The 24,061-nt window shown below is 39.1% G+C and overlaps 1 protein-coding gene across 2 annotated transcripts in view; it reads left to right on the top strand.

Annotated features, from left to right (window-relative positions):
* Positions 1-24,061, top strand: part of MACO1 (macoilin 1) — a 70,405-nt gene that overhangs the window by 23,241 nt on the left and 23,103 nt on the right. For both annotated transcript variants that reach the window (XM_089478377.1, XM_089478379.1), the window contains 5 exons: positions 3,810-3,951; positions 5,455-5,581; positions 6,829-6,952; positions 10,785-10,963; positions 11,730-12,228. In XM_089478377.1, the coding sequence (XP_089334503.1) occupies positions 3,810-3,951; positions 5,455-5,581; positions 6,829-6,952; positions 10,785-10,963; positions 11,730-12,228 (1,071 nt within the window). The remainder of the gene's footprint in view (positions 1-3,809; positions 3,952-5,454; positions 5,582-6,828; positions 6,953-10,784; positions 10,964-11,729; positions 12,229-24,061) is intronic.

Raw genomic sequence — 24,061 nt, 5'->3', positions numbered from 1 at the left:
TGGGTTTGTGAGAAGTGAGTGACCCTGTGGCCCCTCCAAATCACACAACGCCATTTAAGAAAGCAGGAATATTACATCCATCCTGGACCATGCACTTCATAGCGTTACCAACTTTATCAAATACGTTTCACTGCCTGCTTATACTGTAGCAAGGTAACAGCTGTTTTAGTGGATTTAGCTGATGCGGCAGCTAAAAAGGCCAATGCAATTTTAGGCTGCATCAATAAAAGTATAGTGTCTAGATCAAGAGAAGTAATAGTGCCACTCTACTCTGCTTTGGTCAGGCCCCACCTGGAATATTGTGTCCAGTTCTGGACACCACAATTCAAAAAGGGCATTGAAAAACTGGAGCGTGTCCAAAGGAGGGCGACTAAAATGGTGAAGGGTCTGGAAACCATCCTGTATGAGGAACGACTTAGGGAGCTGGGGATGTTTAGCCTGGAGAAGAGAAGGTTAAGAGGTGATATGATAGCCCTGTTTAAATATTTGAAGGGATGTCATATTGAGGATGGAGCAAGCTTGTTTTCTGCTGCTCCAGAGAACAGGACCTGGAGCAATGGATGCAAGCTGCAGGAAAAGAGATTCCACCTCAACATTAGGAAGAACTTCCTGACAGTCAGGGCTGTTCAACAGTGGAATACACTCCTTCCTCAGAGTGTAGTGGAGTGTCCTTCTTTGGAGGTCTTTAAGCAGAGGCTGGATGGCCATCTGTCAGGGATGCTTTGATTGAGATTTCCTGCATGGCAGAATGGGGTTGGACTGGATGGCCCTTGTGGTCTCTTCCAACTCTATGATTCTATGATTCTAGAACAAATGCTCTATGTATGTAAATGGAACCTGAATGAAAGAAGTGGGCTACATTTGTCCAAGGATCATTATGACAAGATCATTCTCCAGCAAATATGTGATTGTTTAAACAAAACAATGTTAAGAGTTACATAGATCCAATGCAAATACCTTAGGCTCTGGCTGTTTGGCACTAAGATAACCACCTGCTCTTCCCAAACATTTGCACATTGGCACCTTCTGATGATCGATAAACTGAGTTCCTCCTTACACAAAACATTTTACTCTTCCTTTCTAGTAGGCTTAATGAAAAGCTTGGAGATATAGTATGTAACAATCTAAAATGAGGGGAAAGGGGTAGAAGAGACCCTATGAATGAGAGACCTCCAAGTCACCCTGTCATCATCAACCCTGCTCATGTTTTCCAGACTCAGGGCTGTGACTTCCTTGATTTGGTCTGTTCACCTGTATTGGGGACTTCCTCTTTTCCAACTTCCTTCCGCCTTTGTTGTTGTTGTTGTTATGTGCCTTGAAGTTGTTTCTCACCTGAGGACCTTAAGGCAATTCTATCATGGGGGCTTCTGGGGATGAGAGTGTGCAACTCTCCCAAAGTCACCAAGTGGTTTCCCATGGCCAAGCAGGGCATTGAACCCAGATCTCCAGAGCCGTAGTCCAGCCCTCAAACCCCCACATTGCACTGGCTCTTCACTTCCTACCTTACCAGACATTATTGCCTTAGGCAAGTCACACTCTCTTAGTCTTAAAGGAAGGTCATGACAAACCCTCTCTGTGCACATTTTCCCAAGAAAACCCAGTGATATGCTCACCTTAGGGTCACCATAAATCGGAAAGGCATGCAACAAACAGCTTGTCTTCATTGCCTGAATACTATTTTCACTAAAGTCCGTTCTCTATGGCACATGAAATAAATAGTTCCAAGAAATATGTTGCCTAGCAACCACTTACTTGAATGCTTTGCCAAGAAAGGAAATGTTGATTATTGGTGTAAAGTGTTTAACTTCCACATCCAGGTTAGGACTGAATCTCTGCCTCCTCCAAGGAAGCTGGTACCACTCCTGTTGCTACTAAAGTAATAATATTTGCTAGATAGATTTGTATCCTGTCTTGAGCCAGCCCAAGGTCACTTAATGAGTTCCATAGCAGAGTGGGAACGTAAACCTGGATCTCTCAAATCCTAATCCAGTGCTCTAACCCAGGGATGAGTGACATAAGGACAGTTGTTCCACCTATCCCTGACAATTAGCTATACCTGCTAGGGATCATTACAGTGTATTTGTTTTTGTCTGTGAACTCCTGAAGAACAGGCGAGCCATATATAATATTCCATATTTAAAAATGGGCAAGTTCTGATATTCAGTTCCCCCCCCCCCCGCCCATGTCTATGAGTTCTGGCATTTGCTAATAGAACGCAAGGCTCATGACATACCTAATGAAATCAGGTGTGTTGGTAACTAGCACAGTGGTATCTTATATTAGAAATTCGTTATTTGCTGTTAAGACACCAGATCCTGGCTGATCTTGGAAAGTAAGCAGGGTCAGGCTTGGTTAGTACTTGGATGGAGAACTGCCAAGGTACCACATGCTATAGGCCATATTTCACAGGAAGGTCATGGTAAATCACCTCTGAGTATTCCTTGCCTAAGAAAACAGTGTAAAATTTATGGGGTCTCGATAAATCAACAGGTGGCTTGAGGGCAATTACTTTACATCTGGTAAACAGGAGTTGCTACTTTGAATTATATCCTCCCTCTTAAGTGTGCATCTTAATGAAATAAAGTTGTGTGTATTTCCTACCACCCAGCTAAGCACCTTTTCACATTAGCATCTTTTCTCACTTGCTCTTCATTGCAGGTATGAATCAGAGTAGTATTGCAGATGTGCCGTTCACACCAACTTAATTCTATTTTATGAGAACTGAGATTAAGTACTGGCTGATTCTTAACTATGGCACAGGACAGACCATCCAAAAAGGACGGTCTCCCGGCACCCAGCTTTGATCCATGGGGAAGCCGCAGCCTCCAGACTGTGGGACATCCCTGTGGACCAAGAAGAACCCGCATAAAGCGGGTTCTTCTTGTGGCACCATTATGATGCCGCAGTGCACCAATGGCGCACTCATGACGTCACAATAGCGCTGTGATGTGCGGATGCTAGGCGTCGGTTATATAATGATAGCAGCGCCCATCTGTATAGGGCGCCGCCATTTTGACACCCTAGTCAGGTGCGAGGGACGTCTAGAAGCGCCGCCCCTCGCACGTGACGAGGGCACCCTATTGCGCCCGTCTGGACCGGGCCTATGTGACTGCATACTGCCTTGTTACTTTTGCACTTCAGCAGAATCATTTTCTGTATCATAGATGATATTCAAATAGTGGTGAAAGTTCAGTAAGTCTGCAAATTTTGTGCAACATAAAATTACACGAGCCTTGTGAACTAATACCATGGAACTGTAAATCATAATCTATAACTGTGGCAAAAATGCTTCTTTTAAATTATAAATAGCTGACAGTCAAAACTGCTGCCTTCTTTTCTCTGGAGCTGTGGTTCTCAGTCTTTTGTCTGCCATATGTTTTGGGCTGCAGTTCCCAGAAGGCCTACCCAGCATGGCCAATGGTTAGGGATTCTGGGAGTTCAAGTCAGAAACCTCTGAAAGACCACACCCTGAGAACTGTTGCTCTAGAGGAAAGTAATGGTATGATATCTTTTTTGACAACGAGCAAACATTTTGCTCTGCTTCATAAAAATACCTTTTATTCTAGTTAAACATAGATGGTTACCTGAAAGCACATGCCTTTGTTGGCCTTTGTGTTACAGCTTGCATTTAACCTGGACACAATGTAGTATGATTTTCAATTCATTCTGACTTTTTATTTCAAAATTCCCTCTTAATTTAGTAATACTGCTGTTCCAGTGTACTTATTTTGAATCAGCAAAATATGTTTGAATGCTTTGCTTTTCTATATGTATACTAAATTACTATTTTGTAATTTTCTCTCTTTCAGTACTTTTCTGTACCTGAAATTCCTGGTAGTTTGGGCCCTTGTGTTACTGGCTGATTTTGTTTTGGAATTCAGATTTGAATATCTGTGGCCATTCTGGCTTTTCATCAGGAGTGTTTATGATTCCTTCAGATACCAGGGATTGGTATGTATAACAGAAGTGACTTTATTTTCTTTTAAAATTTGTAGCATTACAATAAATAGCATTGATTAAAAGTTTTTCATTGGATCCCAGGGTCCAGTGTGCACCTGTGCAATGTGCATCCCTAAGTGCACAGGTCCAAAGTGTTTTGGTGCCTATGCATTATTGCTATGTAGCAGCAGTGGAGTGCAGCCCCCCAAGGTCTCCTGCCAGGCCAGTGCAGATGGCCACCACTGCCTTACAGTGTCCTGGAGGATGCTCTGAAAATTCCCCCAGCATTCAAAAGCCACTTTTCAAAAAGTACAAGCAGCTGAAAGGAGAGAAAAGTCATACTGTGTGAGCATCTTTTTGGATCCTAACCCATGGATCAAGTGGGAAGTTGAAGAACTCTGAATAATATGCAACAGGTTTAAGAATAAAAATAAGTTTGCTGCCTGTCAGCTAATATTCCATTGTAATTTTTGCCCCCACATAATGAGGTCTTAGCTAATATTGAGTTGTAATACTGAGTTGGTATCAAAAAGCAGTGTTTCTCATGTTACAACCCATCATAAAAAAAGTAAAGCGTAGTCAAATACCACATTGATTTGGCAGATACAAGTGTTGGATCTGAATTCACATTGCTGCTTACACAACAGTGGGTGACCTTTGATCAAGTTTTGCTTTGTGTTCTGCAAGTGTAACATAAAAATAGTATGCTACCTCATGGAGATGAAGGTATTATTAGAACTACAGCACAATCCCATTTACTTACCCATAGTATTTACTAGGTCTCTCTAAGCATGCTTTTGATGGTGACAGAGGACTTCATACAATTTCAGCAATTCTCCTAAAAGCTTTGACAGCTAAGCTAAGCCATTAATATTGTCCCTGTATTGCAGATTTTAAGTTTGTATCGTGAGCTCTTGGCTGAGACAGAATTTGAACTAAACAGTTTGTGCCTGGTGAAAGAAATTTTATAAAATACTATATACAGTATCAAAGTAATGCTTGATCTGCATTGTGAAATTGATCTGGTATGCAAAAAGAGAGATTTCTTTCATAATATGCAGTTGTAGCACTTTGATTCCACTATAATTGCCTTGACTACATCCTACAAAATCCTGGGATTGTAGATCGGTGAGGCGCTACTGTTCTCTGGCAGAAAATTCTAAGCTCCTCATAAAACTATAAAGCCCAGGATTCCATAGGCAGGAGCCATGGCAGTTAAGCTGATACTGCTTCAAAGTATTATAACTTCATGTTATGAAAGAAGCCTAAGAGGAATTGTTGATACTAATCTACATACAAAAAAGCCCTCTTCCAAAAATAGTACTAAAAGTAATATTAGTAAGTTAGTTACTGTTTTGCTTAATTATTAATGTGCATTTTATGTGGTTTCCTTCATAATGCATATAAAAAGCTTAAATAAGAAGCAATTGCTATGCACTGTTTGAATAAAAAAAATATTTTAATAAGTAACACATTTTTCCTCTCCCCCCCCCCTTTCCCCCTCTTTTTCTTTAGGCCTTTTCAGTATTTTTTGTTTGTGTAGCATTCACATCAAATATCATATGCTTGCTCTTCATACCAATACAGTGGCTCTTCTTTGCTGCCAGCACATATGTTTGGGTACAGTATGTCTGGCACACAGGTAGGCTATCTTAATTGTTACATTTAGTTTATTGAATGTGAATCATAGAGCAAGGCACTCAGTTATGCCTCTTGGTTATATTTACCGGTGTGACAGTTAGATTAACCTTCTGTCCAAAAATACAGATTACAGTCTTAACTTGTTAATGTGTGTTTTCAAGGTTGCCAGATTTCAGCATCCCAAAGACTGAGATTTAAGAGGCAGTGCTAGCTCATTCAACAGTTGGCATCTGTATAACAAGTTTTTCAAAAAATGGTTTTGACTTAGAAGCATAGCTCATGGGTAGAATGATTGAGTTTAGCCAATGAACGCTCCAAAATGAGAAAAATTAGAAGGCAGAAACTTCTATATTTTGTTTGAAACATTTAGGAGTGAAAATTGGGAAGCAAGAAGATCCCAGTTTGACATGCTTTTCAATTTAGCAAGTTAGCAACAGTTTGCCAGGGTAACCCACTGTGCTTGTGGAGTTCTACTTTTTTAACTGTTGGTTCTGTATGAAGAAGAAAGCCAGTGTGATGTAGTGGCTTGATGGCTGGAGATGCGGGTTAGAATTCACACTCAACCACTGGGTGACCTTGGGCAAGTCACACTCTCTCAGCCTCAGAGGAAGACAAAGGCTACCCCCGATGAACAAGTTGCCAAGAAAACGCCATGAAAGGCTCACCTTAGGGTCACCATGACTTGGAAACAACTTGAGAGCATACAACAATAACAAGCCGCATGTGAAAGCTAGTCAGTGAATTCAGTACATGCCTGCACTTAGAAAAAGACACCAAGTGCTCAAATGTCCCTAACTAACGGGAGCTGTGTTGTTCCCTACCAATAAATCAGTTTTTATATCTGCTAAGAATAAGTTTTTGAAATGTGTGAATTGCCCATTGAAGACCTGCTCACTCCATAATAATTTGGATTATAACACAAATAGCTCAACAAAACATTATTGTTGGAAAATCCCATTTCCCTTCTAGTTATTTTGGGGAATGTTGCTAATTCACAGGGAGTGGAAGAGCCTGAGAGAGCATGACAAATCAAAAAGGCCTGGTCTGATTTCCTTCACAATTCATGCCTTCAGGGAACACAGTTCACCACAAACTTTAATGTATCAGGGGAAAAAGCTAAAATAGACAAAGAGCAATGCATTTTTTATTTTTAATCTGGCATAAAGTATTATTAATTACTTAAGACTATTTTAAGAATTCTGATTTCGTTTTATCTGTTGATAATGCTTTCTTTCTGTCTCCTAACAGAGAGGGGTGTGTGTTTACCAACAGTATCACTGTGGATACTATTCGTTTATATTGAAGCAGCAATTAGATTTAAAGATCTTAAAAACTTCCATGTAGACCTTTGTCGACCATTTGCTGCACACTGGTAAGTGGTGATACCCCCCCCTTTTTTTTTTTTCCATTTACTTAGATTTTGGTGTTAGATTCATGGCTTCATCTGTCATTTCTAAGCAGACCATCATGTGCTTCAAGAATGCAACAGCTACATTTGTGGAATTAAATCTCAAATTGTCTAAGATAGATGTGGGAATGTTTTACCTGAGATGGACTTCAATAAGTATGTTGGTGTTCCAAGACCTTCATAAAGGTTAAAATTTCAGTTGTATACACAATACAAGGAAATAATCTCTAGTCTGGCATGGATCTCTTGCCCAGGAGTGCCCTTCTACAATGCTGCTTCTGGTAGCAACAGTTGTGATGTTGTGTCTTCATATACTGGTTGGGAGGTCCTGTTTGGAGGGAAGTTCTTGACTGAGGAAGAAGTATATCATCACAATACATAGAGTTAAATGAGAATTTGCTATAACAGCAAGTCCTGCTTGTTTCTTATACTGTAAGAAACTGGATGACTGCGGGATGAACAGAGTGTTGCTTTAGTTGATTTGTGAGTTTGCTACAGTAGGCTTCTCTGTATTTTTGTATATTCTTAAATCAGATATTTAAGCTGAGCCCTTAGGAGCTCTTTGTGTGCATGTAAGGGTCTTTCCAAGGCACAACCAGCAAGTCAGAGAATTTCTTTCTTTAGAGCATTTTTATGCAGGTTTTTTGTGTATAGTTTGACCATTAACATCAACCAAAATAGAATCGCTATGCTTTGAATATGCATTTCTGAAAATTGAAGGATCAGGTGCAGTACAATCAGTGTGCAAAGATAATTATGAATTTAGAGATGTAACATTAAATAAGTATATTCCTTAATCTTGTTGGTTTGTCACTAGTTTCTAGCTAGTGACATCTCAGCTCATTTTTTCAGTCAAAAATGAGCTGGGATGTGAGGCATTTATAGTGATAAAATAAATTAATGGACACTGAAATGACTATATCACCAGAAACCTGTCCTGCTTGTTTCGATACAGGTACTTTTCTGCAAGAGTGCTGCTCTAAATTTTAAAGCAACTTTCTGTTGTGTATACTGAGGGCATTCTCTGGTGTTTCATGTTCTGTATTTTAGCCATCACTAATAGAAAGATCTTTTTGCACTGTATTTGTTCCTTTAAATATTGATGAGAGGGCTAATCAGAGTCCTATGTTAGGAGCCAACATATGGCTTCTGATAGCATGAGCTTTTTCACTAATATAGTATAATTTTACTGGCATCAGATGCCACATATTTGTCAGCTTAAGAGGACACTGTCTTATGAAAACCAAAATATTTTTCAGGGCAGTTTTATTCCACATGGTTTCTCAACCAACACCTAATATATTTACCATTACATCAACTTCCTCTATTTCTTTAAGACTTCCAGAGATGCCATTCCAGGTTATCAACCTGTCATACCCAGCATTCATTTTATTATTGGGTTGATGCAAGCATAGATTTTCAATATGATGTGTGAACTTCCCATGACATGGTGGTTCTGCAGTATGGATCTAAAAAAATTAGTAACATTTTTGTAGCCTAGAAATTTTTGTTCTTTTGGTTTGTATTGGGTATTTTAGAACTTGGTATAGGCTTGCATTTTTGCATTACATTTCTAGCTAGTGGATTCCCTTTTCTTTCCAGCTTCATATTGCTTAGTTTAAGGGCCAAAGTAGACACTGAATGATCCAAAAAGAGGAATATTGACAGTTGTTGACATTACCATGGAGGTGATGACTTCTCCTGTAACATTATATGTCCACTTTATGTGTTTGGGAGAGTGTTTGGTGTTTTCAGTTTGACTCTTTTAATTAATATATTGGTTTCTTTAAATAGTTCCTAGACACGTACTTTGTTTACAGTTGTAAATGTGAAAAACTGAGTTACAAAAGTTAATTTGAATTTCATGGAGGCTGGAATTGCATTTATTGCCAGCAGAGTTCTGCTGGAGTCAACAGGGTTCATTTGGCAGAAGCAAACCAAGGACAGAACGTTTAGTAGGTTTATTGAACGGTAGAATTACAATTAATTTGAGTAATTAATGCTATCAAATGCAGAAGGTTAATGTGCAGTTTTAAAGTAACTTATCTACTGTACAGTACTATGATGTGTGCCAGATGCAATGGAAAAACTGTACCTAAATTCCTTCAAAATGTACATTCTGAGATGGTGAGATTTATAAATGCCCAGGGCTTCTGTTCTCTGATGGCTGTCCCACCAGAAAAAGTTTCCTATTGTGATAGTTTCATTTTTGTCCCAACCCTTCTTTCAAGGAGCCCAGGAGAGCACACAAGTTTTCCCTCCCTTATATCCTCATAATAACTGTATGTTTGGGTGAGAGATTAATAAGAATGAAAGATAGTAATTGGTACAGAGTCACCAAATGTACTTGATGGCTGAGCACCAATTTGAACCTAGGAAATATATTCAGGAGTAGCCATGTTGGCCATTCAGCAAAATAAAAGAATGTGAAGTCAAAGGCTTTCATGGCCGGCATTCAGAGTTTTTTGTGGGTTTTTCAGGTTATGTGGCTATGTTCTACAAGAATTTATTCTTGATGTTTTGCCAGCATCTGTGGCTGGCATCTTCAGAGAATGCTGGCATGGAAGAGCATTCTCTGAAGATGCCAGCCATAGATGCTGCCGAAACATCAGAAATAAACTCTTGTAGAACATGGCTACATAGCCCGAAAAACCCACAAAAAACAAGGTCTGTTCAACAATGGAACACACTCCCTTGGAGTGTAGTGGAGTCTCCTTCCCTTGAGGTCTTTAAACAGAGGCTGGATGGCCATCTGTCGGGGATGCTTTGATTGAGATTTCCTGCATGACAGGGGGTTGGACTGGATGGCCCTTGCGGTCTCTTCCAACTCGATGATTCTATGAAAAGGAGTTGCATATGAAATTTAAACATCCACAAAACCTTCAGTTGTTTACATTATGTGTTTTGTGCATTTGAGTTGGTCAATAAAAGTATCACTTTTTTCTGGATTTTGTATTTTGTTTTAATTTGATGCCACTTATGGAAAAAACCTGCTGTTTTTTGTACGTCGTCGTCGTCATAATCATCCTGCCCTTCTTCCAAGACTAGGACTCAGGGTGGCTTATAACATTTAAAAACATTACAATTAAAAGCATACAAAAATAGTACATTAAAACAGAATCACAGTCTAAACTGCAGTGCCTAAGTATTAAAGACAAGGGTAACCAGTCAGAGGTCGCCATGTTGTTCTTCTGATCTATGAAATGTAAAACTGCTGAGGCTCAACATCTTGACTTTAGAGAAGCCTGTCAGAATAATGAACATGGACACCAGTAACTGCATTGTCTGTTAACTCTTGCAAGCACTTGGAAGTTATGATTTTGAACTAAATCATTGGGAAGTGAATATCTCAGTTTCAGATAGAATCACATGAATTAGGCTGTTTCTCCCCTAGTGTATTTGTATTTCTGTTCAATTATTTCCAGCAGTCAGATATGACTCCCCCACCATCATTGATAACAACCTTTCCCCCCAAGAGTAATAAAATGATACATGTACTATATCCCTCTGTCATTTCTCTTGATAACCTATGGTGGTATTAATCCTTGACTCTGCTGCCTTCATGTATTTATAATTGCAGATTACATTGTTAAGTGAATATCATTGTCATGTTGCTTCTTTCCATCAAGAATTCTTAATCCATGACTCTGTCTTCATGTACATAATTGCACATTATATTGTTAATATCATTGTCATGTTGTCTCTTTGCATTAAGAATATTTTGCTGCATGCTGGGCTTCTTATTAGCTTGCTTTTATGGTTGTCTCTATTAACTAAGTCATCACTTTTTTTCTAGTATCGGTTATCCTGTTGTGACTTTGGGCTTTGGCTTCAAAAGTTATGTTAGCTATAAAATGCGATTAAGAAAGCAAAAAGAAGTGCAGAAAGAAAACGAATTTTATATGCAACTTCTTCAGCAAGCCTTACCGCCAGAACAGCAAATGCTACAAAGACAAGAGAGAGAAGCAGAGGAAGGTAAGTTCTTGATTATTACAGGCCTATGGTAGGCATAGTTATCTAGAGACAATCTTGTGAATGTGTGCCCCTCTTCTTTTCCTTTACTCCTTTCTGGATTTGTTTATAGAGTCTTCAGAAATTTTTCCCTTCCCTGTATCTTCAAGAGGCAGCCACAGCTGCTTATATTATGTTCCAAGATATAGAGACAAGTGCTATCCCACTGGTCTAACCCTCCACAACTATGCCTTATTTAATTCTGGATTGTCTCATCATGGGGCTTTTGTGATGAAAGACATTCAGATGTGGTTTGCCATTGCCTGCTCGGGTCTTGAAACTCAGGGCTGTGGCTTCCTTGGTTAAGCCAGTTCATCTCTAATGTGGTCTTCTTTTCCTGCTTTCTTCCATTTTGTTAAACATTTGCCTTTGGGCCCTTCTGTTTCCATTAAATTAGTAGTTTGGAAAGTATTTCTCATTAGTCACAACAGTGACACTGATATTGAGAGATTAAATACATTCTGTAAGAATGATAAGACTAGACAACAGGTTGATGAAACAGAAGAAGCCTTATGCAGAAAGCTTCAGGAGTTCTCCAAAAAGATATGTACTAGGGTAGTTTCTAATTTGAGTTTTCTACATTATCTGGCCAATAGAACTCCTCCTCTTTGTTTCAAGTTATAAATCTGAATACCGCATAAAGGGCAGTGAAGCATATACAGGTTGACTCAACCTGTAATAAAGGTTTTGGTTTAAATTTTAAATTCTGTCTTTTCTTTTCTTATTCTAGCAGCCAAAGGATTGTCAGAGATGGATTCATCAATACTTTTGCAACACAATGGAGGTATTCCAGCTAATAAAAAGTTATCTGCAACATTACCAGAACTAGAATATAGAGAAAAGGGGAAAGAGAAAGACAAAGATGCCAAAAAACATAACCTTGGAATAAATAACAATATATTGCAACCTGTAGACTCTAAAATACAGGAAATTGAATACATGGAGAACCATATCAATAGTAAAAGATTAAATAATGATCTTGTGGGAAGTACAGAAAACCTCTTAAAAGAGGACTCATGCACTGCCTCATCCAAAAATTACAAAAATGCAAGTGGAGTTGTGAACTCCTCGCCTCGCAGTCACAGTGCAACTAATGGGAGCATCCCTTCCTCGTCTGCTAAGAATGAGAAAAAACAGAAATGCACTAGCAAGAGTCCAAGCACACAGAAAGACTTAATGGAAAATTGTATTCCTAATAACCAGCTGAGCAAACCAGATGCACTGGTAAGGTAAGTTTGATATGTTCGTGACTTAGTTTCTTTTACTTTCTTGGTGTTTGTTTTCTGAGTAAGTTAAGGTGCTTTTTAAAAGATAGGCTATTGGGATAGAAACCATGTAAGAAAGAATAATTTGAAGATGTGGCAGACAAATATCTTTGCTTGTAATTACATGTATATGTATGAGAAAATGTTTGACACACTTTGGAGTTTGTTCATTAAGGTTTCCAAAAAATAATACTACATTATTTGCATATTACTTGACGGTGTACTTTATGGGAACTGGAGAATACTGGATATAGTGATATACAGCAATGATAGTGATGGTGAAGCATCACCATCTTTTTAGAATTCTGGATAGAGCCTAACTTGAAATACAACAGAATTTTGACATATTGACCTGTTCGAAAAGGAAATATTTCTTTGCTAGTTCATTAGTTTTGTTTTTAAATCTTTCTTCCTGGATTTGTAACACAGATGATGCAAAACCTCTTTTGGGGTGGGGGCAGGTAAATCCATACCAGGGTGGAGGGAAGGAGGAGTTAATTAAGAGTTACAATTGTTGGGCTTGGAATATATATCAGAAGGTATCTACAATATCTGAGACATAAAACGTGTGTAATGGGAGACTAGAGACTTGATTTGAAAGCCTTTTGACTGTTGTCAAAGTAGCATTTTGTACAAAGGCTGAAAAACAAGTTCATAGACTAGTCCACAGTTCCATTTATCATTTGTCCTCAGGCATGCACGGCAACAGGATCCTCTGCCTTCCTGTCCATATTTGTGCTAGAGAGGAGTATTGTCAGCTAATGGTGCTACTCAGCTCTCAAAGGAACAGGACAGTGACCTAGAACATTGACACCTTCTCTGATTGTGAGCTTGCTTTCTTGGTGCTAATTTACATAGTAGCATGAAGCGACTACACATCTTAATACTAAATAATGACTTCCTCGTGTCTCACGTTCAAAATTGGGCTGAAGGATCATTTCTTTGCAGTATACATGCATTGGGGAGAAATCTTGCTCGCTCCTATCCCTAAATATCCAAACCGGTGGGGAGCAGAGCATTGTTCCTGATGTCACACAGAGATGCGGCATAAGCTTAGGGGAAAGTAGGGGACACTGCATTGGCAGGGAAATGTTTTGATTTGGCTATTGAAAGCCAATCAAAATGAGTTGGACTCCACCAAAATAAGAATGAGTCGAACAGTCAAACCAAATCTAGAACAGAATGGCAGTAAATTCATGAAGGGAACTTTGGGAAATGTCCCTTGTGTGTGTTTCAACAGTACAGTACCTGAATGGTGAAAGTAAAACAAATTGCAAAACTGCTTAGTTCCTAATTTTATGTGTATGGTTTTGCTCTATTGTGGAATTGTTTTGGCCACTGTTTCTGTCAACCATATTTCCTATTGCTATGCTGTTATAGTAGCTGACATCTTACACTTGTTTGTGCTTTTTTAAACTGGGATGAAAATTGGTGTGTCTGCTGCAGGTTTTCTCAGCCAGGGTTCTATGGAACCCTAGGTTTTCATGAGAACTCACTAGGGGTTCTGTGAATATTGTGAATAATAAAAAAATAAGCATTTTTGAGCTATAGGTATGATTAGTTTTATGCAGGGATTCCCTGAGACCTGAAAATTATTCCAAACGTTCATTCAGAGTAAAAAGGCTGAAACAGGCTAGGCTAATGTATGATGAAACTAAAATAAAAGTGATATTGCATACTTAGGGCTAAAGTCTTGTGTATTTGGAAGTAAATCTTACGAAAAGACTTGAGGATTTGTTTCTAAGCAAATGCAGTAATGATGATGATGAACAGTTTGAAAAGACCAAACCTGCAGCACCAAAATAGCTTGGCAGATGATACAAGAAAACATGACCCTAGAGATCATGAAGTGTTCTCTCGTATTAACCTAGAAGTTCAGTCTCATAAGTGTTCTCTTACCCTTAAAAATTATAGACATATAACTACCCTTTTCTGTAGTGATTACGGGGTAGCCGATAACCTTTAAACCAAAATATAATTAACAATAAGTATTTATAAATCTGAAAGAGTTTACCATGGCAAAATCATCCTAATGAAACACTTGCCCAAATAAATGTTTCGCAGTACCTCTAGAAATGAGCCTTGGCTGAGAAATGCAGGCTTTGGGTGAATTGCACAATGAGGATAGAGGAGTAACATGGTTTTTGTGCCGCTCTAAACTCTTATTTGTAAAAACAAGCAAGGAGATTATTGCAAAATTCTTGGAGTGACTCTGCATTTGTCCTGTGTGTTTCATCAGTATTTCCTTTCTTCCTCTTTTTAGCCACTGATTATTAGTATACATTGGAAACTGAAGTCACTTTTTACTCTTTTTAAATACCCAAGGCCATTCTGTATCTCTGAAGGGGAAGGAGGGGGAACACACACCTTGCTTACCCAAACACCTTCTTAGAACCAGCAACTTTAGAAAGATCAAATCACCATTGTGAAATACCTTGCCAAGACACAATTCATAATGCATAGTACCATTCAGAACTGGCGTAAGGCACATGTATTTTGCACCTGAGTATCTATAACTCCAGTAGAACTAAGTGGGCACCACAATTCAAAAAGACATTGAGAAACTGGAGCATGTCCAAAGGAGGGCGACTAAAATGGTGAAGGGTCTGGAAACCATGAAGCCCTATGAGGAACGACTTAGGGTGCTGGGGATGTTTAGCCTGAAGAAAAGAAGGTTAAGAGGTGATATGATAGCCCTGTTTAAATATTTAAAGGTTTGTCATGTTGAGGGAGCAAGCTTGTTTTCTGCTGCTCCAGAGAACAGGACCCGAAGTGATGGATGCAAGCTGCAGGAAAAGAGATTCCACCTCAACATTAGGAAGAACTTCCTGATAGTAAGGGCTGTTTGACAGTGGAACACACTCCCTCGGAGTGTGGTGGTGTCTCCTTCTTTGGAGGTCTTTAAGGTCTCTGACAGATGGCTGGATGGCCATCTGTCAGAGATGCTTTGATTGAGAGTTCCTGCGTGGCAGGGGGTTGGACTGGATGGCCCTTGTGGTCTCTTCCAACTCTACGATTCTATGATTCTAAGTGAGACTTGGCCCTTTAGTGTCTGTTACAGCAAAGGTTCACAATAGATTTTCTCAACACGAGAAATACTTTTTCTGCTGAAATGATTAATTTGAACTAATATGAAGGATCTTCTATCAGTGTGACACTTACTTTTATATTATATATTTTAATAATGATGATGATGATAATAATAATAATTTAAAAATCCAATTTACGAAGCTGGAGGCAAAAAATAGCTTAAATACAATAAAATTATATTTGTTTTTGTTGTGGGCCTTCATGTCATTTCCAACTTATGGCAACTCTAAGGTAAAACCTATAATGAGGCTTAATGTGAAGTCGAAGGCTTACACAGCCAGCATCTCTAGTTTTTTGTGGGGGTTTGGGCGCTATGTGGCCGTGTTATGGAAGGGTTTATTCCTGACATTTCGCCAGCATCTGTGGCTCGCATCTTCAGATAAATAATTAGGTTTTCTTGACAAGACTTCTTCAGAGGTTTGCCATTGCCTTCCTCTGCGGCTGAGAAAGTGGGATTTGTGCAGGGTCACCCAGTGGACTTCCATGGCTGAGTGGGGATACACTGATCTCCAGAGCTGTAGTTTTAAATGTGGAGCTGTACCAATTTATTTCACATTGTACAGGTCTCAGTCATAGGAACCAGTGGATATAGTTGTAAGTTTGAAGGAAGTTGCTGAAAAAATCCTGTTTGACATTTGCAGTATAGTACTGATGGATTGCAAACCTTTATCTGTGTGATTCTTATGCCTCTTGAAATAACCTTAACAGTAAGAGAATCTGCAGGTGAAGCAGACAAACATATCCAGTGACAGAAATGTCAGTGGAACAGGTAGACTTTTAAGTGTAACAGATGGAGATGGATAAATCTGTGTGTTTCCAGTCTGTGTCACTTTCACATGTCTTTATTTCATCTTATTCTACATTAATCTTGGACATTAATCCTTTTTAAAAAAAGAAATTTGAACTACAAATTTCAGTATATGTGTTGAGGTGTTTACATGAGTGAGAACGCTATTACAGTACTCAATAGTACAAAACCAGCTTGGATGATTATGATGATCAGGACATCCTGTACAGAATTTTTTAAAGCTTGGACAAGTACAAAAAGGACTTCTAGGTCCCCACAAATCATAGCATTGAGAGGATTTCCTCATTAACAGTTCAAAAAGGTTAACTTTTCCAAGCTGTGGGAAACACAGTTCTCAAGCATTGGTAACAGCAGTATATGGGTGAATGGGTAGCTATATGGCAACCTAGGCCTGCTCATTCTGTAGTTGTATTTCCCTTTAATGGTCTTAATGAATATTTTGCAATAACATAAGAGTAGAATTGCATGGTTATCTGTGGCGAGGAGGAAAAATCCTCAACTAGCCAAATTTTGGAGTAATTTAGCTGTAATTTAGCTTCAGAAAAGGTCCATACTACCTGATCACTACAAGGAAGTCCATTTCTATTTGGTATGCCATTTTTTTAAAGGAACCCCATGCCTGCCTAGTTCAGCACTGAGGGCCATGTGCTGCATTTTTACATATAAACAGGACCATTCTGTTGACAGAGTAAGCATGAGGTTGTTATTCATCTCCACACCCACACCACACACCTGTTTGGAAGAAGCTGAATTCTGAAGGGCACCAAAACTATTTATTCTAAAGAGTGTGGGAGTCGTGGACAGGACTCATAACAAGTTTCACATTTAATCAACATGAAGGCAAAAAGGACATACATTTTGTTTTGGGTTTTGTTTTGTTTTTTCCTGTTTCACCCAGTGCTTAAGTTCTAAAAAGAGAAATAGCAAAGTTTAATTAACTAGAAGTCATATTCCCTGGCTCTGAAACCCGGCCTGCCAGGTATGGCTCTGTGTGAGAGAGGTAGATATACCACAGGCATTTATGTATCTTGTTCACGTGTCCGCCTGTTTCATGTACAGTCAGCCTTCCTTATCCACGGATTCTTCATCCACAGATTCAAGGACGCACTTTTTGAAAATATTCCAAAAATATATAAATTCTCAAAAGCAAACCTTGATGTTGTCATATTATATAAGGGACACCATTTTATTATCCATTGACTTGAGCATCTACCAATTTTAGTATGCATGGGGAGTCCTGGAACCAAACTCCAGCAGATACCAAGGGCCCATTGTATAAAACAGAGTACCCTATTTTTATTGAATCCTTCCCTTTCCCCACTTCACATCCCAGTCAGACAGTGGGGTCTGCCAGTTAATGTCTCCATAACTCCATAATGTCTTGTTGGAGGGTTGAACTTACATCAAGGGCATTGTTGGAAATTAAAATCCTAGAACATGAGTGCTGATGCCTTGAACAGCAAACAGTTTTAACACAATGATAAGCTAAGCAATGCGCAGGATTCATTTTTGCTGTTACTTACATCCTTTTTACTGTTTAAACTCAAGATCTTTTTCACTGGGCATGAACACAGCAGACATACAATAAACAAATGTAGCCACCATCATCTAAGTTGGCTTTAGGATTTATAGAGTAAACCTTTTGTTTCTCACTAGTGAAAAACAGGTATTCCCTATCTGCTCAAAGCTGCTATATTATACTAGCCCTTACAGGGCAGATTTCACCTTAAATTTTAAAACTGCAGCTTGAAAAGAGTTGAAATGCCAGAGGTTGTCGTCTGTTTCTTCTCTTCAATAGTAATATTTAAAAAAAAAAAAACTTCTGTAGAACAAGATGCGCCTGGAAGTGAGAAAGGTCTACATGAAAACCTGTCCTGCATAATACCTTTTAATAAAAGTGGTATATACAGTAGTCCCCTGCTTATCAGACAGATTAGGGATCGGGATACTTCAAAAATGAGAAATCATTGAAATGCAGAAACCATATCAGTGTATATTATATTAATGTTTAAATACAAATATACATATGAATACCAGCACAGTGCTGTATTATATGCACATGATGACACCACAAACAACTTCTACGCTATATAGACTGAACAAAAAGATGGCACAGAGTTGAAAAGTGCCATCTTTTTGCTGAGCTTGTAATGTGTATCATAGAAGTCGCTCAAGGTATCATTGTGTGCTTTATATTACAGCACTGTAGAAGTACTCATACTTACATTTGTGCTTGTACTTGTCGAAAGAACAGGCCACACATCAGCTAAATGGATTTTGGTAACAATTTAATAGTATTGAAAAGTGATTATCAAAAAAGTGGGGGGACACCTGTATTCATCAGCAGTTTTGTTCTTGCTTGCTAGGCAGCAGTCCAGTTCTATACAGAATCATTTCTAATAGCCAGTTCATGGAGTTTCAATAAGTTAATGAAGAAATATTGGATGTGAATAGCGTTCCACACGAGATATTTAATCAAGCGGTCTTGGCAAATAGCATACAGACCTTAAGTAGCTTTACATCTCAGAAATGGCAAAAACAAAACCAGTGTTTTTTAATATATATATATATATATGTTGCATTGTATTTGAACAAGATTGGAGATTGCCTTGATGAAGGAAAATCAGATATGGAAAGATTTTAATCGTTGATGTGCTCTGATGAAAAATGGTTGTGTATATAGAATTATTTTTCTTAATATGGATCCTAAGTACCGTAGTAACTGATACTGGACTTTCAAAACAGTTCACACATTTTAATTATCAAATATAAAGAGATCTATAACATTTCAAAAATATATCATCTCTGGATAGTCTGTTGACAATTTTTATACACTTATTTCCTAATTTCCTGCCTTTTCTCCAGAAATAGGACTCAAGGTTACAAACATTAAAACAGATATTAGATAATAACAGGCATCACAGTTAACATACAGGACACTCAAATCAATAAAATTGAAAGCAGTTTGAAACATATCAAAAATAGATAAAATCACCATAGCCCTTTGTTAAAAGCCCTTAGCTTATATTAGTTCTCAAAGGCTTATCAAAACAAAACATCTATACCTGCTGATAGGAGAACACCTGTGAAGAAAGCAGTCAAGCCTCCTTAAAAGGGGAATTCCAAAACCTGTGAGCAAGAAAGATTTCTCCTGCATTACCACCAGACGTTCCTATGAGAATGAAAGGACCAAGAGAAGAGAGATCTCAAAATTCAGTTAAGATGATATGGAAGAATACGTATAATCATTCAGATAATCTGGATGCAATCCAGCAATAGAACATTATGTCTGAGAGTGGCATGGAGGGTCTGTCACTGTCCTGTTCAAAGATGGGTGGGCATGAAAAGCAAGGTCTTCTCTCGGGTGACACAGATAGATTCCCAAGCCTGGTTTTCTTTGTATATCATGAAAAGTGAAGTGGAAAGGGGAAGAATAAAATTGGCAGAAGGAGTTTTCATTTTCTCACATTTGTCAGTTCTTCTAGCACATGCCCTCCCTTTGCCATGTTTCCTTCAGCCAGGTTGGCTTCTTGTTTCATGGATTGGGGAAAAACGCTATTTTCCATAGCTGGGGGAATTTGGAGTAGAATTAACTAAACCTACCTCCCCACTGGTTCTTTTTAAATTACGTATCTCAGTCATGCCCATGCTCAAAACATGTGAGTCTTCTCTGTATTGTAGAGCAATATTACTCAAAGTCATGGTATATTTTCCTGGTTTTTACTATTCAACTAACAGGAATTAACAACATTGCTATCGGTCGACCAGTGATACAGGCTTCTGATACCACCAAGTTTTATAATATGAACATATAATATTTGTATTATAAAGCTCTCTGGTATCAGCACCCTCTATCACCGGTTGATAGCAAAGTTGTTAATTCCTAAGTGTATAGTAAAAACTTGGCACTTGTTAAAAATATGCATATAATCTGAAAATAACATATTTTCTTTAGGGTATTCTCTACCCACTCTCCTATATTAATTTGATACAAAACTCCTAAAGTCAAGATGTGGTATAAATATAACTAATAAATGTGGCCAGATCCTGTTTTCAAAGCAAGAAAGTACAGTCAGCCCTTCTTATAATGGATTTTTCATACACAGATTCAAGGTTCCACGGTTTGAAAATGTTCAAAAAAAGTATAAATTTCACATATCAAACCTTGATTTTCCCTTTTTTATACAGAACATCATTTTGCTATGTCATTATATTTAATGGGACTTAAGCACACACGGATTCTGGTATCCATGGGGGATCTTGGAGCCAAACCCCAGCATCTAACAAGGGCTCACTGTACATTGTTTTCTGTAACCAGATCTTTGTGTGTTTTTCACACTTTTCAAGTTATGTTTATAATGGATGAACATCATGCTAGTTAGCTATGAAAGATCAACTAGCACCAAACAGTTGCCATCTATACTGTTATAATGGTCCCTACAGTGGATTCTTACTGGTACTGTATGAATAATCGAGCAAATAATATTTGCTTTGAGTTCAAATAGAGGGCATTTGGGTTATGTAATAAACTGCAATAGAAGCAAATATGTACAATATTTCATTTGATATAACAAGAAGTGTGTTCCTTAAATCTGGAGGGCTGGCAGTTGCTTGTACTAGTTACTTATTATGACTGTTAGTCTGATTTCCCATGTTTCTCATATGCAGCTGTATCCTTTTAGCATCCCTGATCTTATTATGGCTTTAATAAAACATTTGATTCTGCCATTGCTGCACTCTGCCCAAATTCAGCAGTGGAGTACTAACAAAAAAAGGGGGGCTGCATCTGCCTTAAATCAAAGTACACATTAAGCACATGCTTACTTTTAGAGAAGTGCACTCTCAGGAGCATGATTTTCATTTAAAGCAGGCCTCTGCTCCTCTAATGCCTCATTTTAAGGTGCAAATGTAGTATTTTTTTCACCATTGTAATGCCAGATTTAGACAATGTAGCATAAAATTTGGTCAGGGCATTTGTAGTGGGCCTCAGAAACAAATTGCAAGAGCCATAAAGGCTACAATGTTCACTACCCATTATAGGGAAATTTTTCAAGAGGAGGTTTTTGGAGTAGAGAAGCTTCTGTGTAGGGCAGTATTTAATTTTTTACCTTACACATAGGGCTGCCATAAGTCAGGACCTCCAAACCGGGACAAATGTAGGACAACATTTTCGAAGGTAGGACATTTTTAAAAAAAAAAAAAAATGGAGGACATGCAAAAATATTGATGATTTTTAAAAAATGTTAATATAAACACATGTTTCTTAGACATGATCAAAATGGAGGACATTTGGGCATTATTCCTAGACAGATGGCAGAAATGGACTTCCCTTTCTGGCCAAAGCACCTCCCTCCATTCCAAAACACACAATAGCACATTTCGGCATTTAACATGGCTTTACTTAACTTGCATATTTCAGAGGCTTATTCCATAACCAAACCCTTTGGGTTTAACACTTAGCATGGTTTAACATGGCTATGCATATTGAACATGATGTCAAGGTGGTTTCACAAGAAGTGAATTTGCCGTTTCAGGTTTCTTGAACCAACTGTACTTCTCAGAAGTGTGTACTTGGTCAAGAGAAAGCACAAAAAATACACCAAAAACACACTTTGGAAGATGACACTGTCTCGCCTTCAGAAAGAGTGAGCGCATGCCTCAGAAGCTGATTGATATCAGTATCACCATCCTCATCATCACCACTATCACTGTTCAAGAAAGCCAGGCTTGTTAGCATTCAAAGCACCCAAATGCATTTTGGATAGTCACACCATCTCGACTTCAGAAAGAGTGAGCACAGGCCTCAGAAGCCGGCTGATATCAAGAGCACCATCCTCCTCATTCTCCTCATCATCACTATCATTGTTAAAACAATGTTAAAAAAATAAAAACAAGGGAAACTTGGATATTAATAATAATAAAAATTAACCAAAAATAACAAAAAAATAAATGCACACAAACCACACTGACTCTTAAACAGGCCTGCCCTGAAAAAATAATTAAAAAACCAAGATAGACCTGAAATGGCCACTCACCTTCCCTTCTCCTGATGCTCCTGCTCCTGTTTGTATTTCGCGCCAGAGCTCTTTCCCCTCCCTCTGGCCCAGAGTCCGCTCCGTCTCCTTAAGGGGACCAGCTCCTTTTGGAGGCTGGCGCACGGCTAGGGCCCAGCCACGCAAGCAGGCCGATTGCGCGCTTCTGTCGGCCGGTCGCGGAGGAGGAGGCAGAGGTGGGTGGCCAGCCGGGCCCCATGAGCGGCCATGTAAAAGGAGCTCACGGGGCGGAGGAGGAGGCAGCGGAGGGCCCGCCGGCTGCATGAGCAGCCATGCGCAGCCATGTAAAAGGAGCGCGCGAGGGCGGAGGAGGGAAGTGGGTGGCCAGCCGGCTAGCTGGCTGCATGAGCGGCCGTGGCCATAAGGAGGGTGCGCGGGGAGCGGAGGAGGTGGAGGAGGGTGGCCACAGGTGGGACAAATCCCGCTTTTGGTGGGAAACTGGACCGGGACTGGGCCAGGACTGCCAAAAGCGGGATTGTCCCGCCTGCAGGCGGGTTATGGCATCCCTACTTACACACTGATTTTACTCTGCAACCCCTCCTGCCAGATGCTTCTCTTCCCCTATCAGCCTCTGGATACTCATTTTCAAAAGTTATAGTTGGGAGCCCCTCCGGAGATTAAAAAGTTGAGGAAAGAGTTGTAGAAAAGCCACTGTCTTTCCCCAGCTTCTTTTCAAATATAGTGAGCCATTGGTATCCAGTGGGGTTTGGTTCCAGTTCCCCCTGTGGATACCAAAATCCATGGATGCTTAAGTCCCATTACATATAATAATGTAGTAAAATGGTGTTCTTTATATAAAATGGCAAAATCAAGGTTTGCTTTTGGTGATTTTATTTTGCGGATGGTTAAATCGGTGGATGCAGAATCTATGACTACGGAAGGCCAGTTGTATCAGCAATATTTTCCAAAGCTACTTTGGCACAGTAAAAGCAGTTGTCAGGTTTGTTGTACATGTTTGTGCATAATATGTAGTTCTGCTTGACAGGAAGATAGATGTGCTTGTTTTATGGTAGGTCAATAAATAACACAATGGCAATCACAACCAAGTGGATGAGCTTTATTATCAATTCTGTTGGCCTGTCTTCCTGGATAATGTATTTTGTCCTGCCCAGCCAAAAGGGTGTCCATTTGTGTTTGTTGTCACATAACAATTCTTTCACCTTCCAAATACAGAGGTTCTAATACTCAAAATTTTGGTATTCTTTACTGAAGTATGGTTTCTTGCCAAACATGAGAAATATGTGAAGTCGAAGGCTTTCACGGCCAGCATCCATAGTTTTTTTGTGGGTTTTTCTGGCTATGTGGCCGTGTTCTGGATGAGTTTATTCCTGACCCTTTGCCAGTATCTGTGGCTGGCATCTTCAGAGATGCTGGCGAAACATTGGGAATAAACTCTTCCAGAACATGGCCACATAGCCTGGAAAACCCACACACAAAACGAGAAATCTCTTTGCCAAGTTTGTTCGTTATTACAGTACTTTCCAGATAAAATATGTGCTAATAGAATATATATGGGATGCAGTGGCTCAGTGGTTACGATGCTGACTCTGACGAAATCAGCAGTTCAAGGTCCAGGCATCGCATTTTGCTATGCTATCCATATTTGCTATGCAGTCTGAAAACATGGATGCAAGAGGATTATCTTACTAGAGATGACAGACAAATATACCGTATGTTTTCCAATTTTTCTAGCATGTACAGAATACTCTGGGAGGAATAGGACTTTGGCAACACTCAGGAGCATATAGGAGGTCCCCCTCCCCCCTCTTTAAAGTGTCACTGATCGTAAAATAAGAAATTGACATCCTTGTGTCAGGACCATGGTAAACAGGTCTGATAAAATGAC

This window comes from Sceloporus occidentalis, unplaced genomic scaffold (genome assembly GCF_023333645.1).
Source record: "Sceloporus occidentalis isolate IW3139 unplaced genomic scaffold, rSceOcc1.0.p SCAF_13, whole genome shotgun sequence".
Lineage (NCBI taxonomy): Eukaryota > Metazoa > Chordata > Lepidosauria > Squamata > Phrynosomatidae > Sceloporus > Sceloporus occidentalis.
The sequence above is the reverse complement of the archived record's forward strand: the minus strand, read 5'-3'. Positions and strand labels throughout refer to the sequence as shown.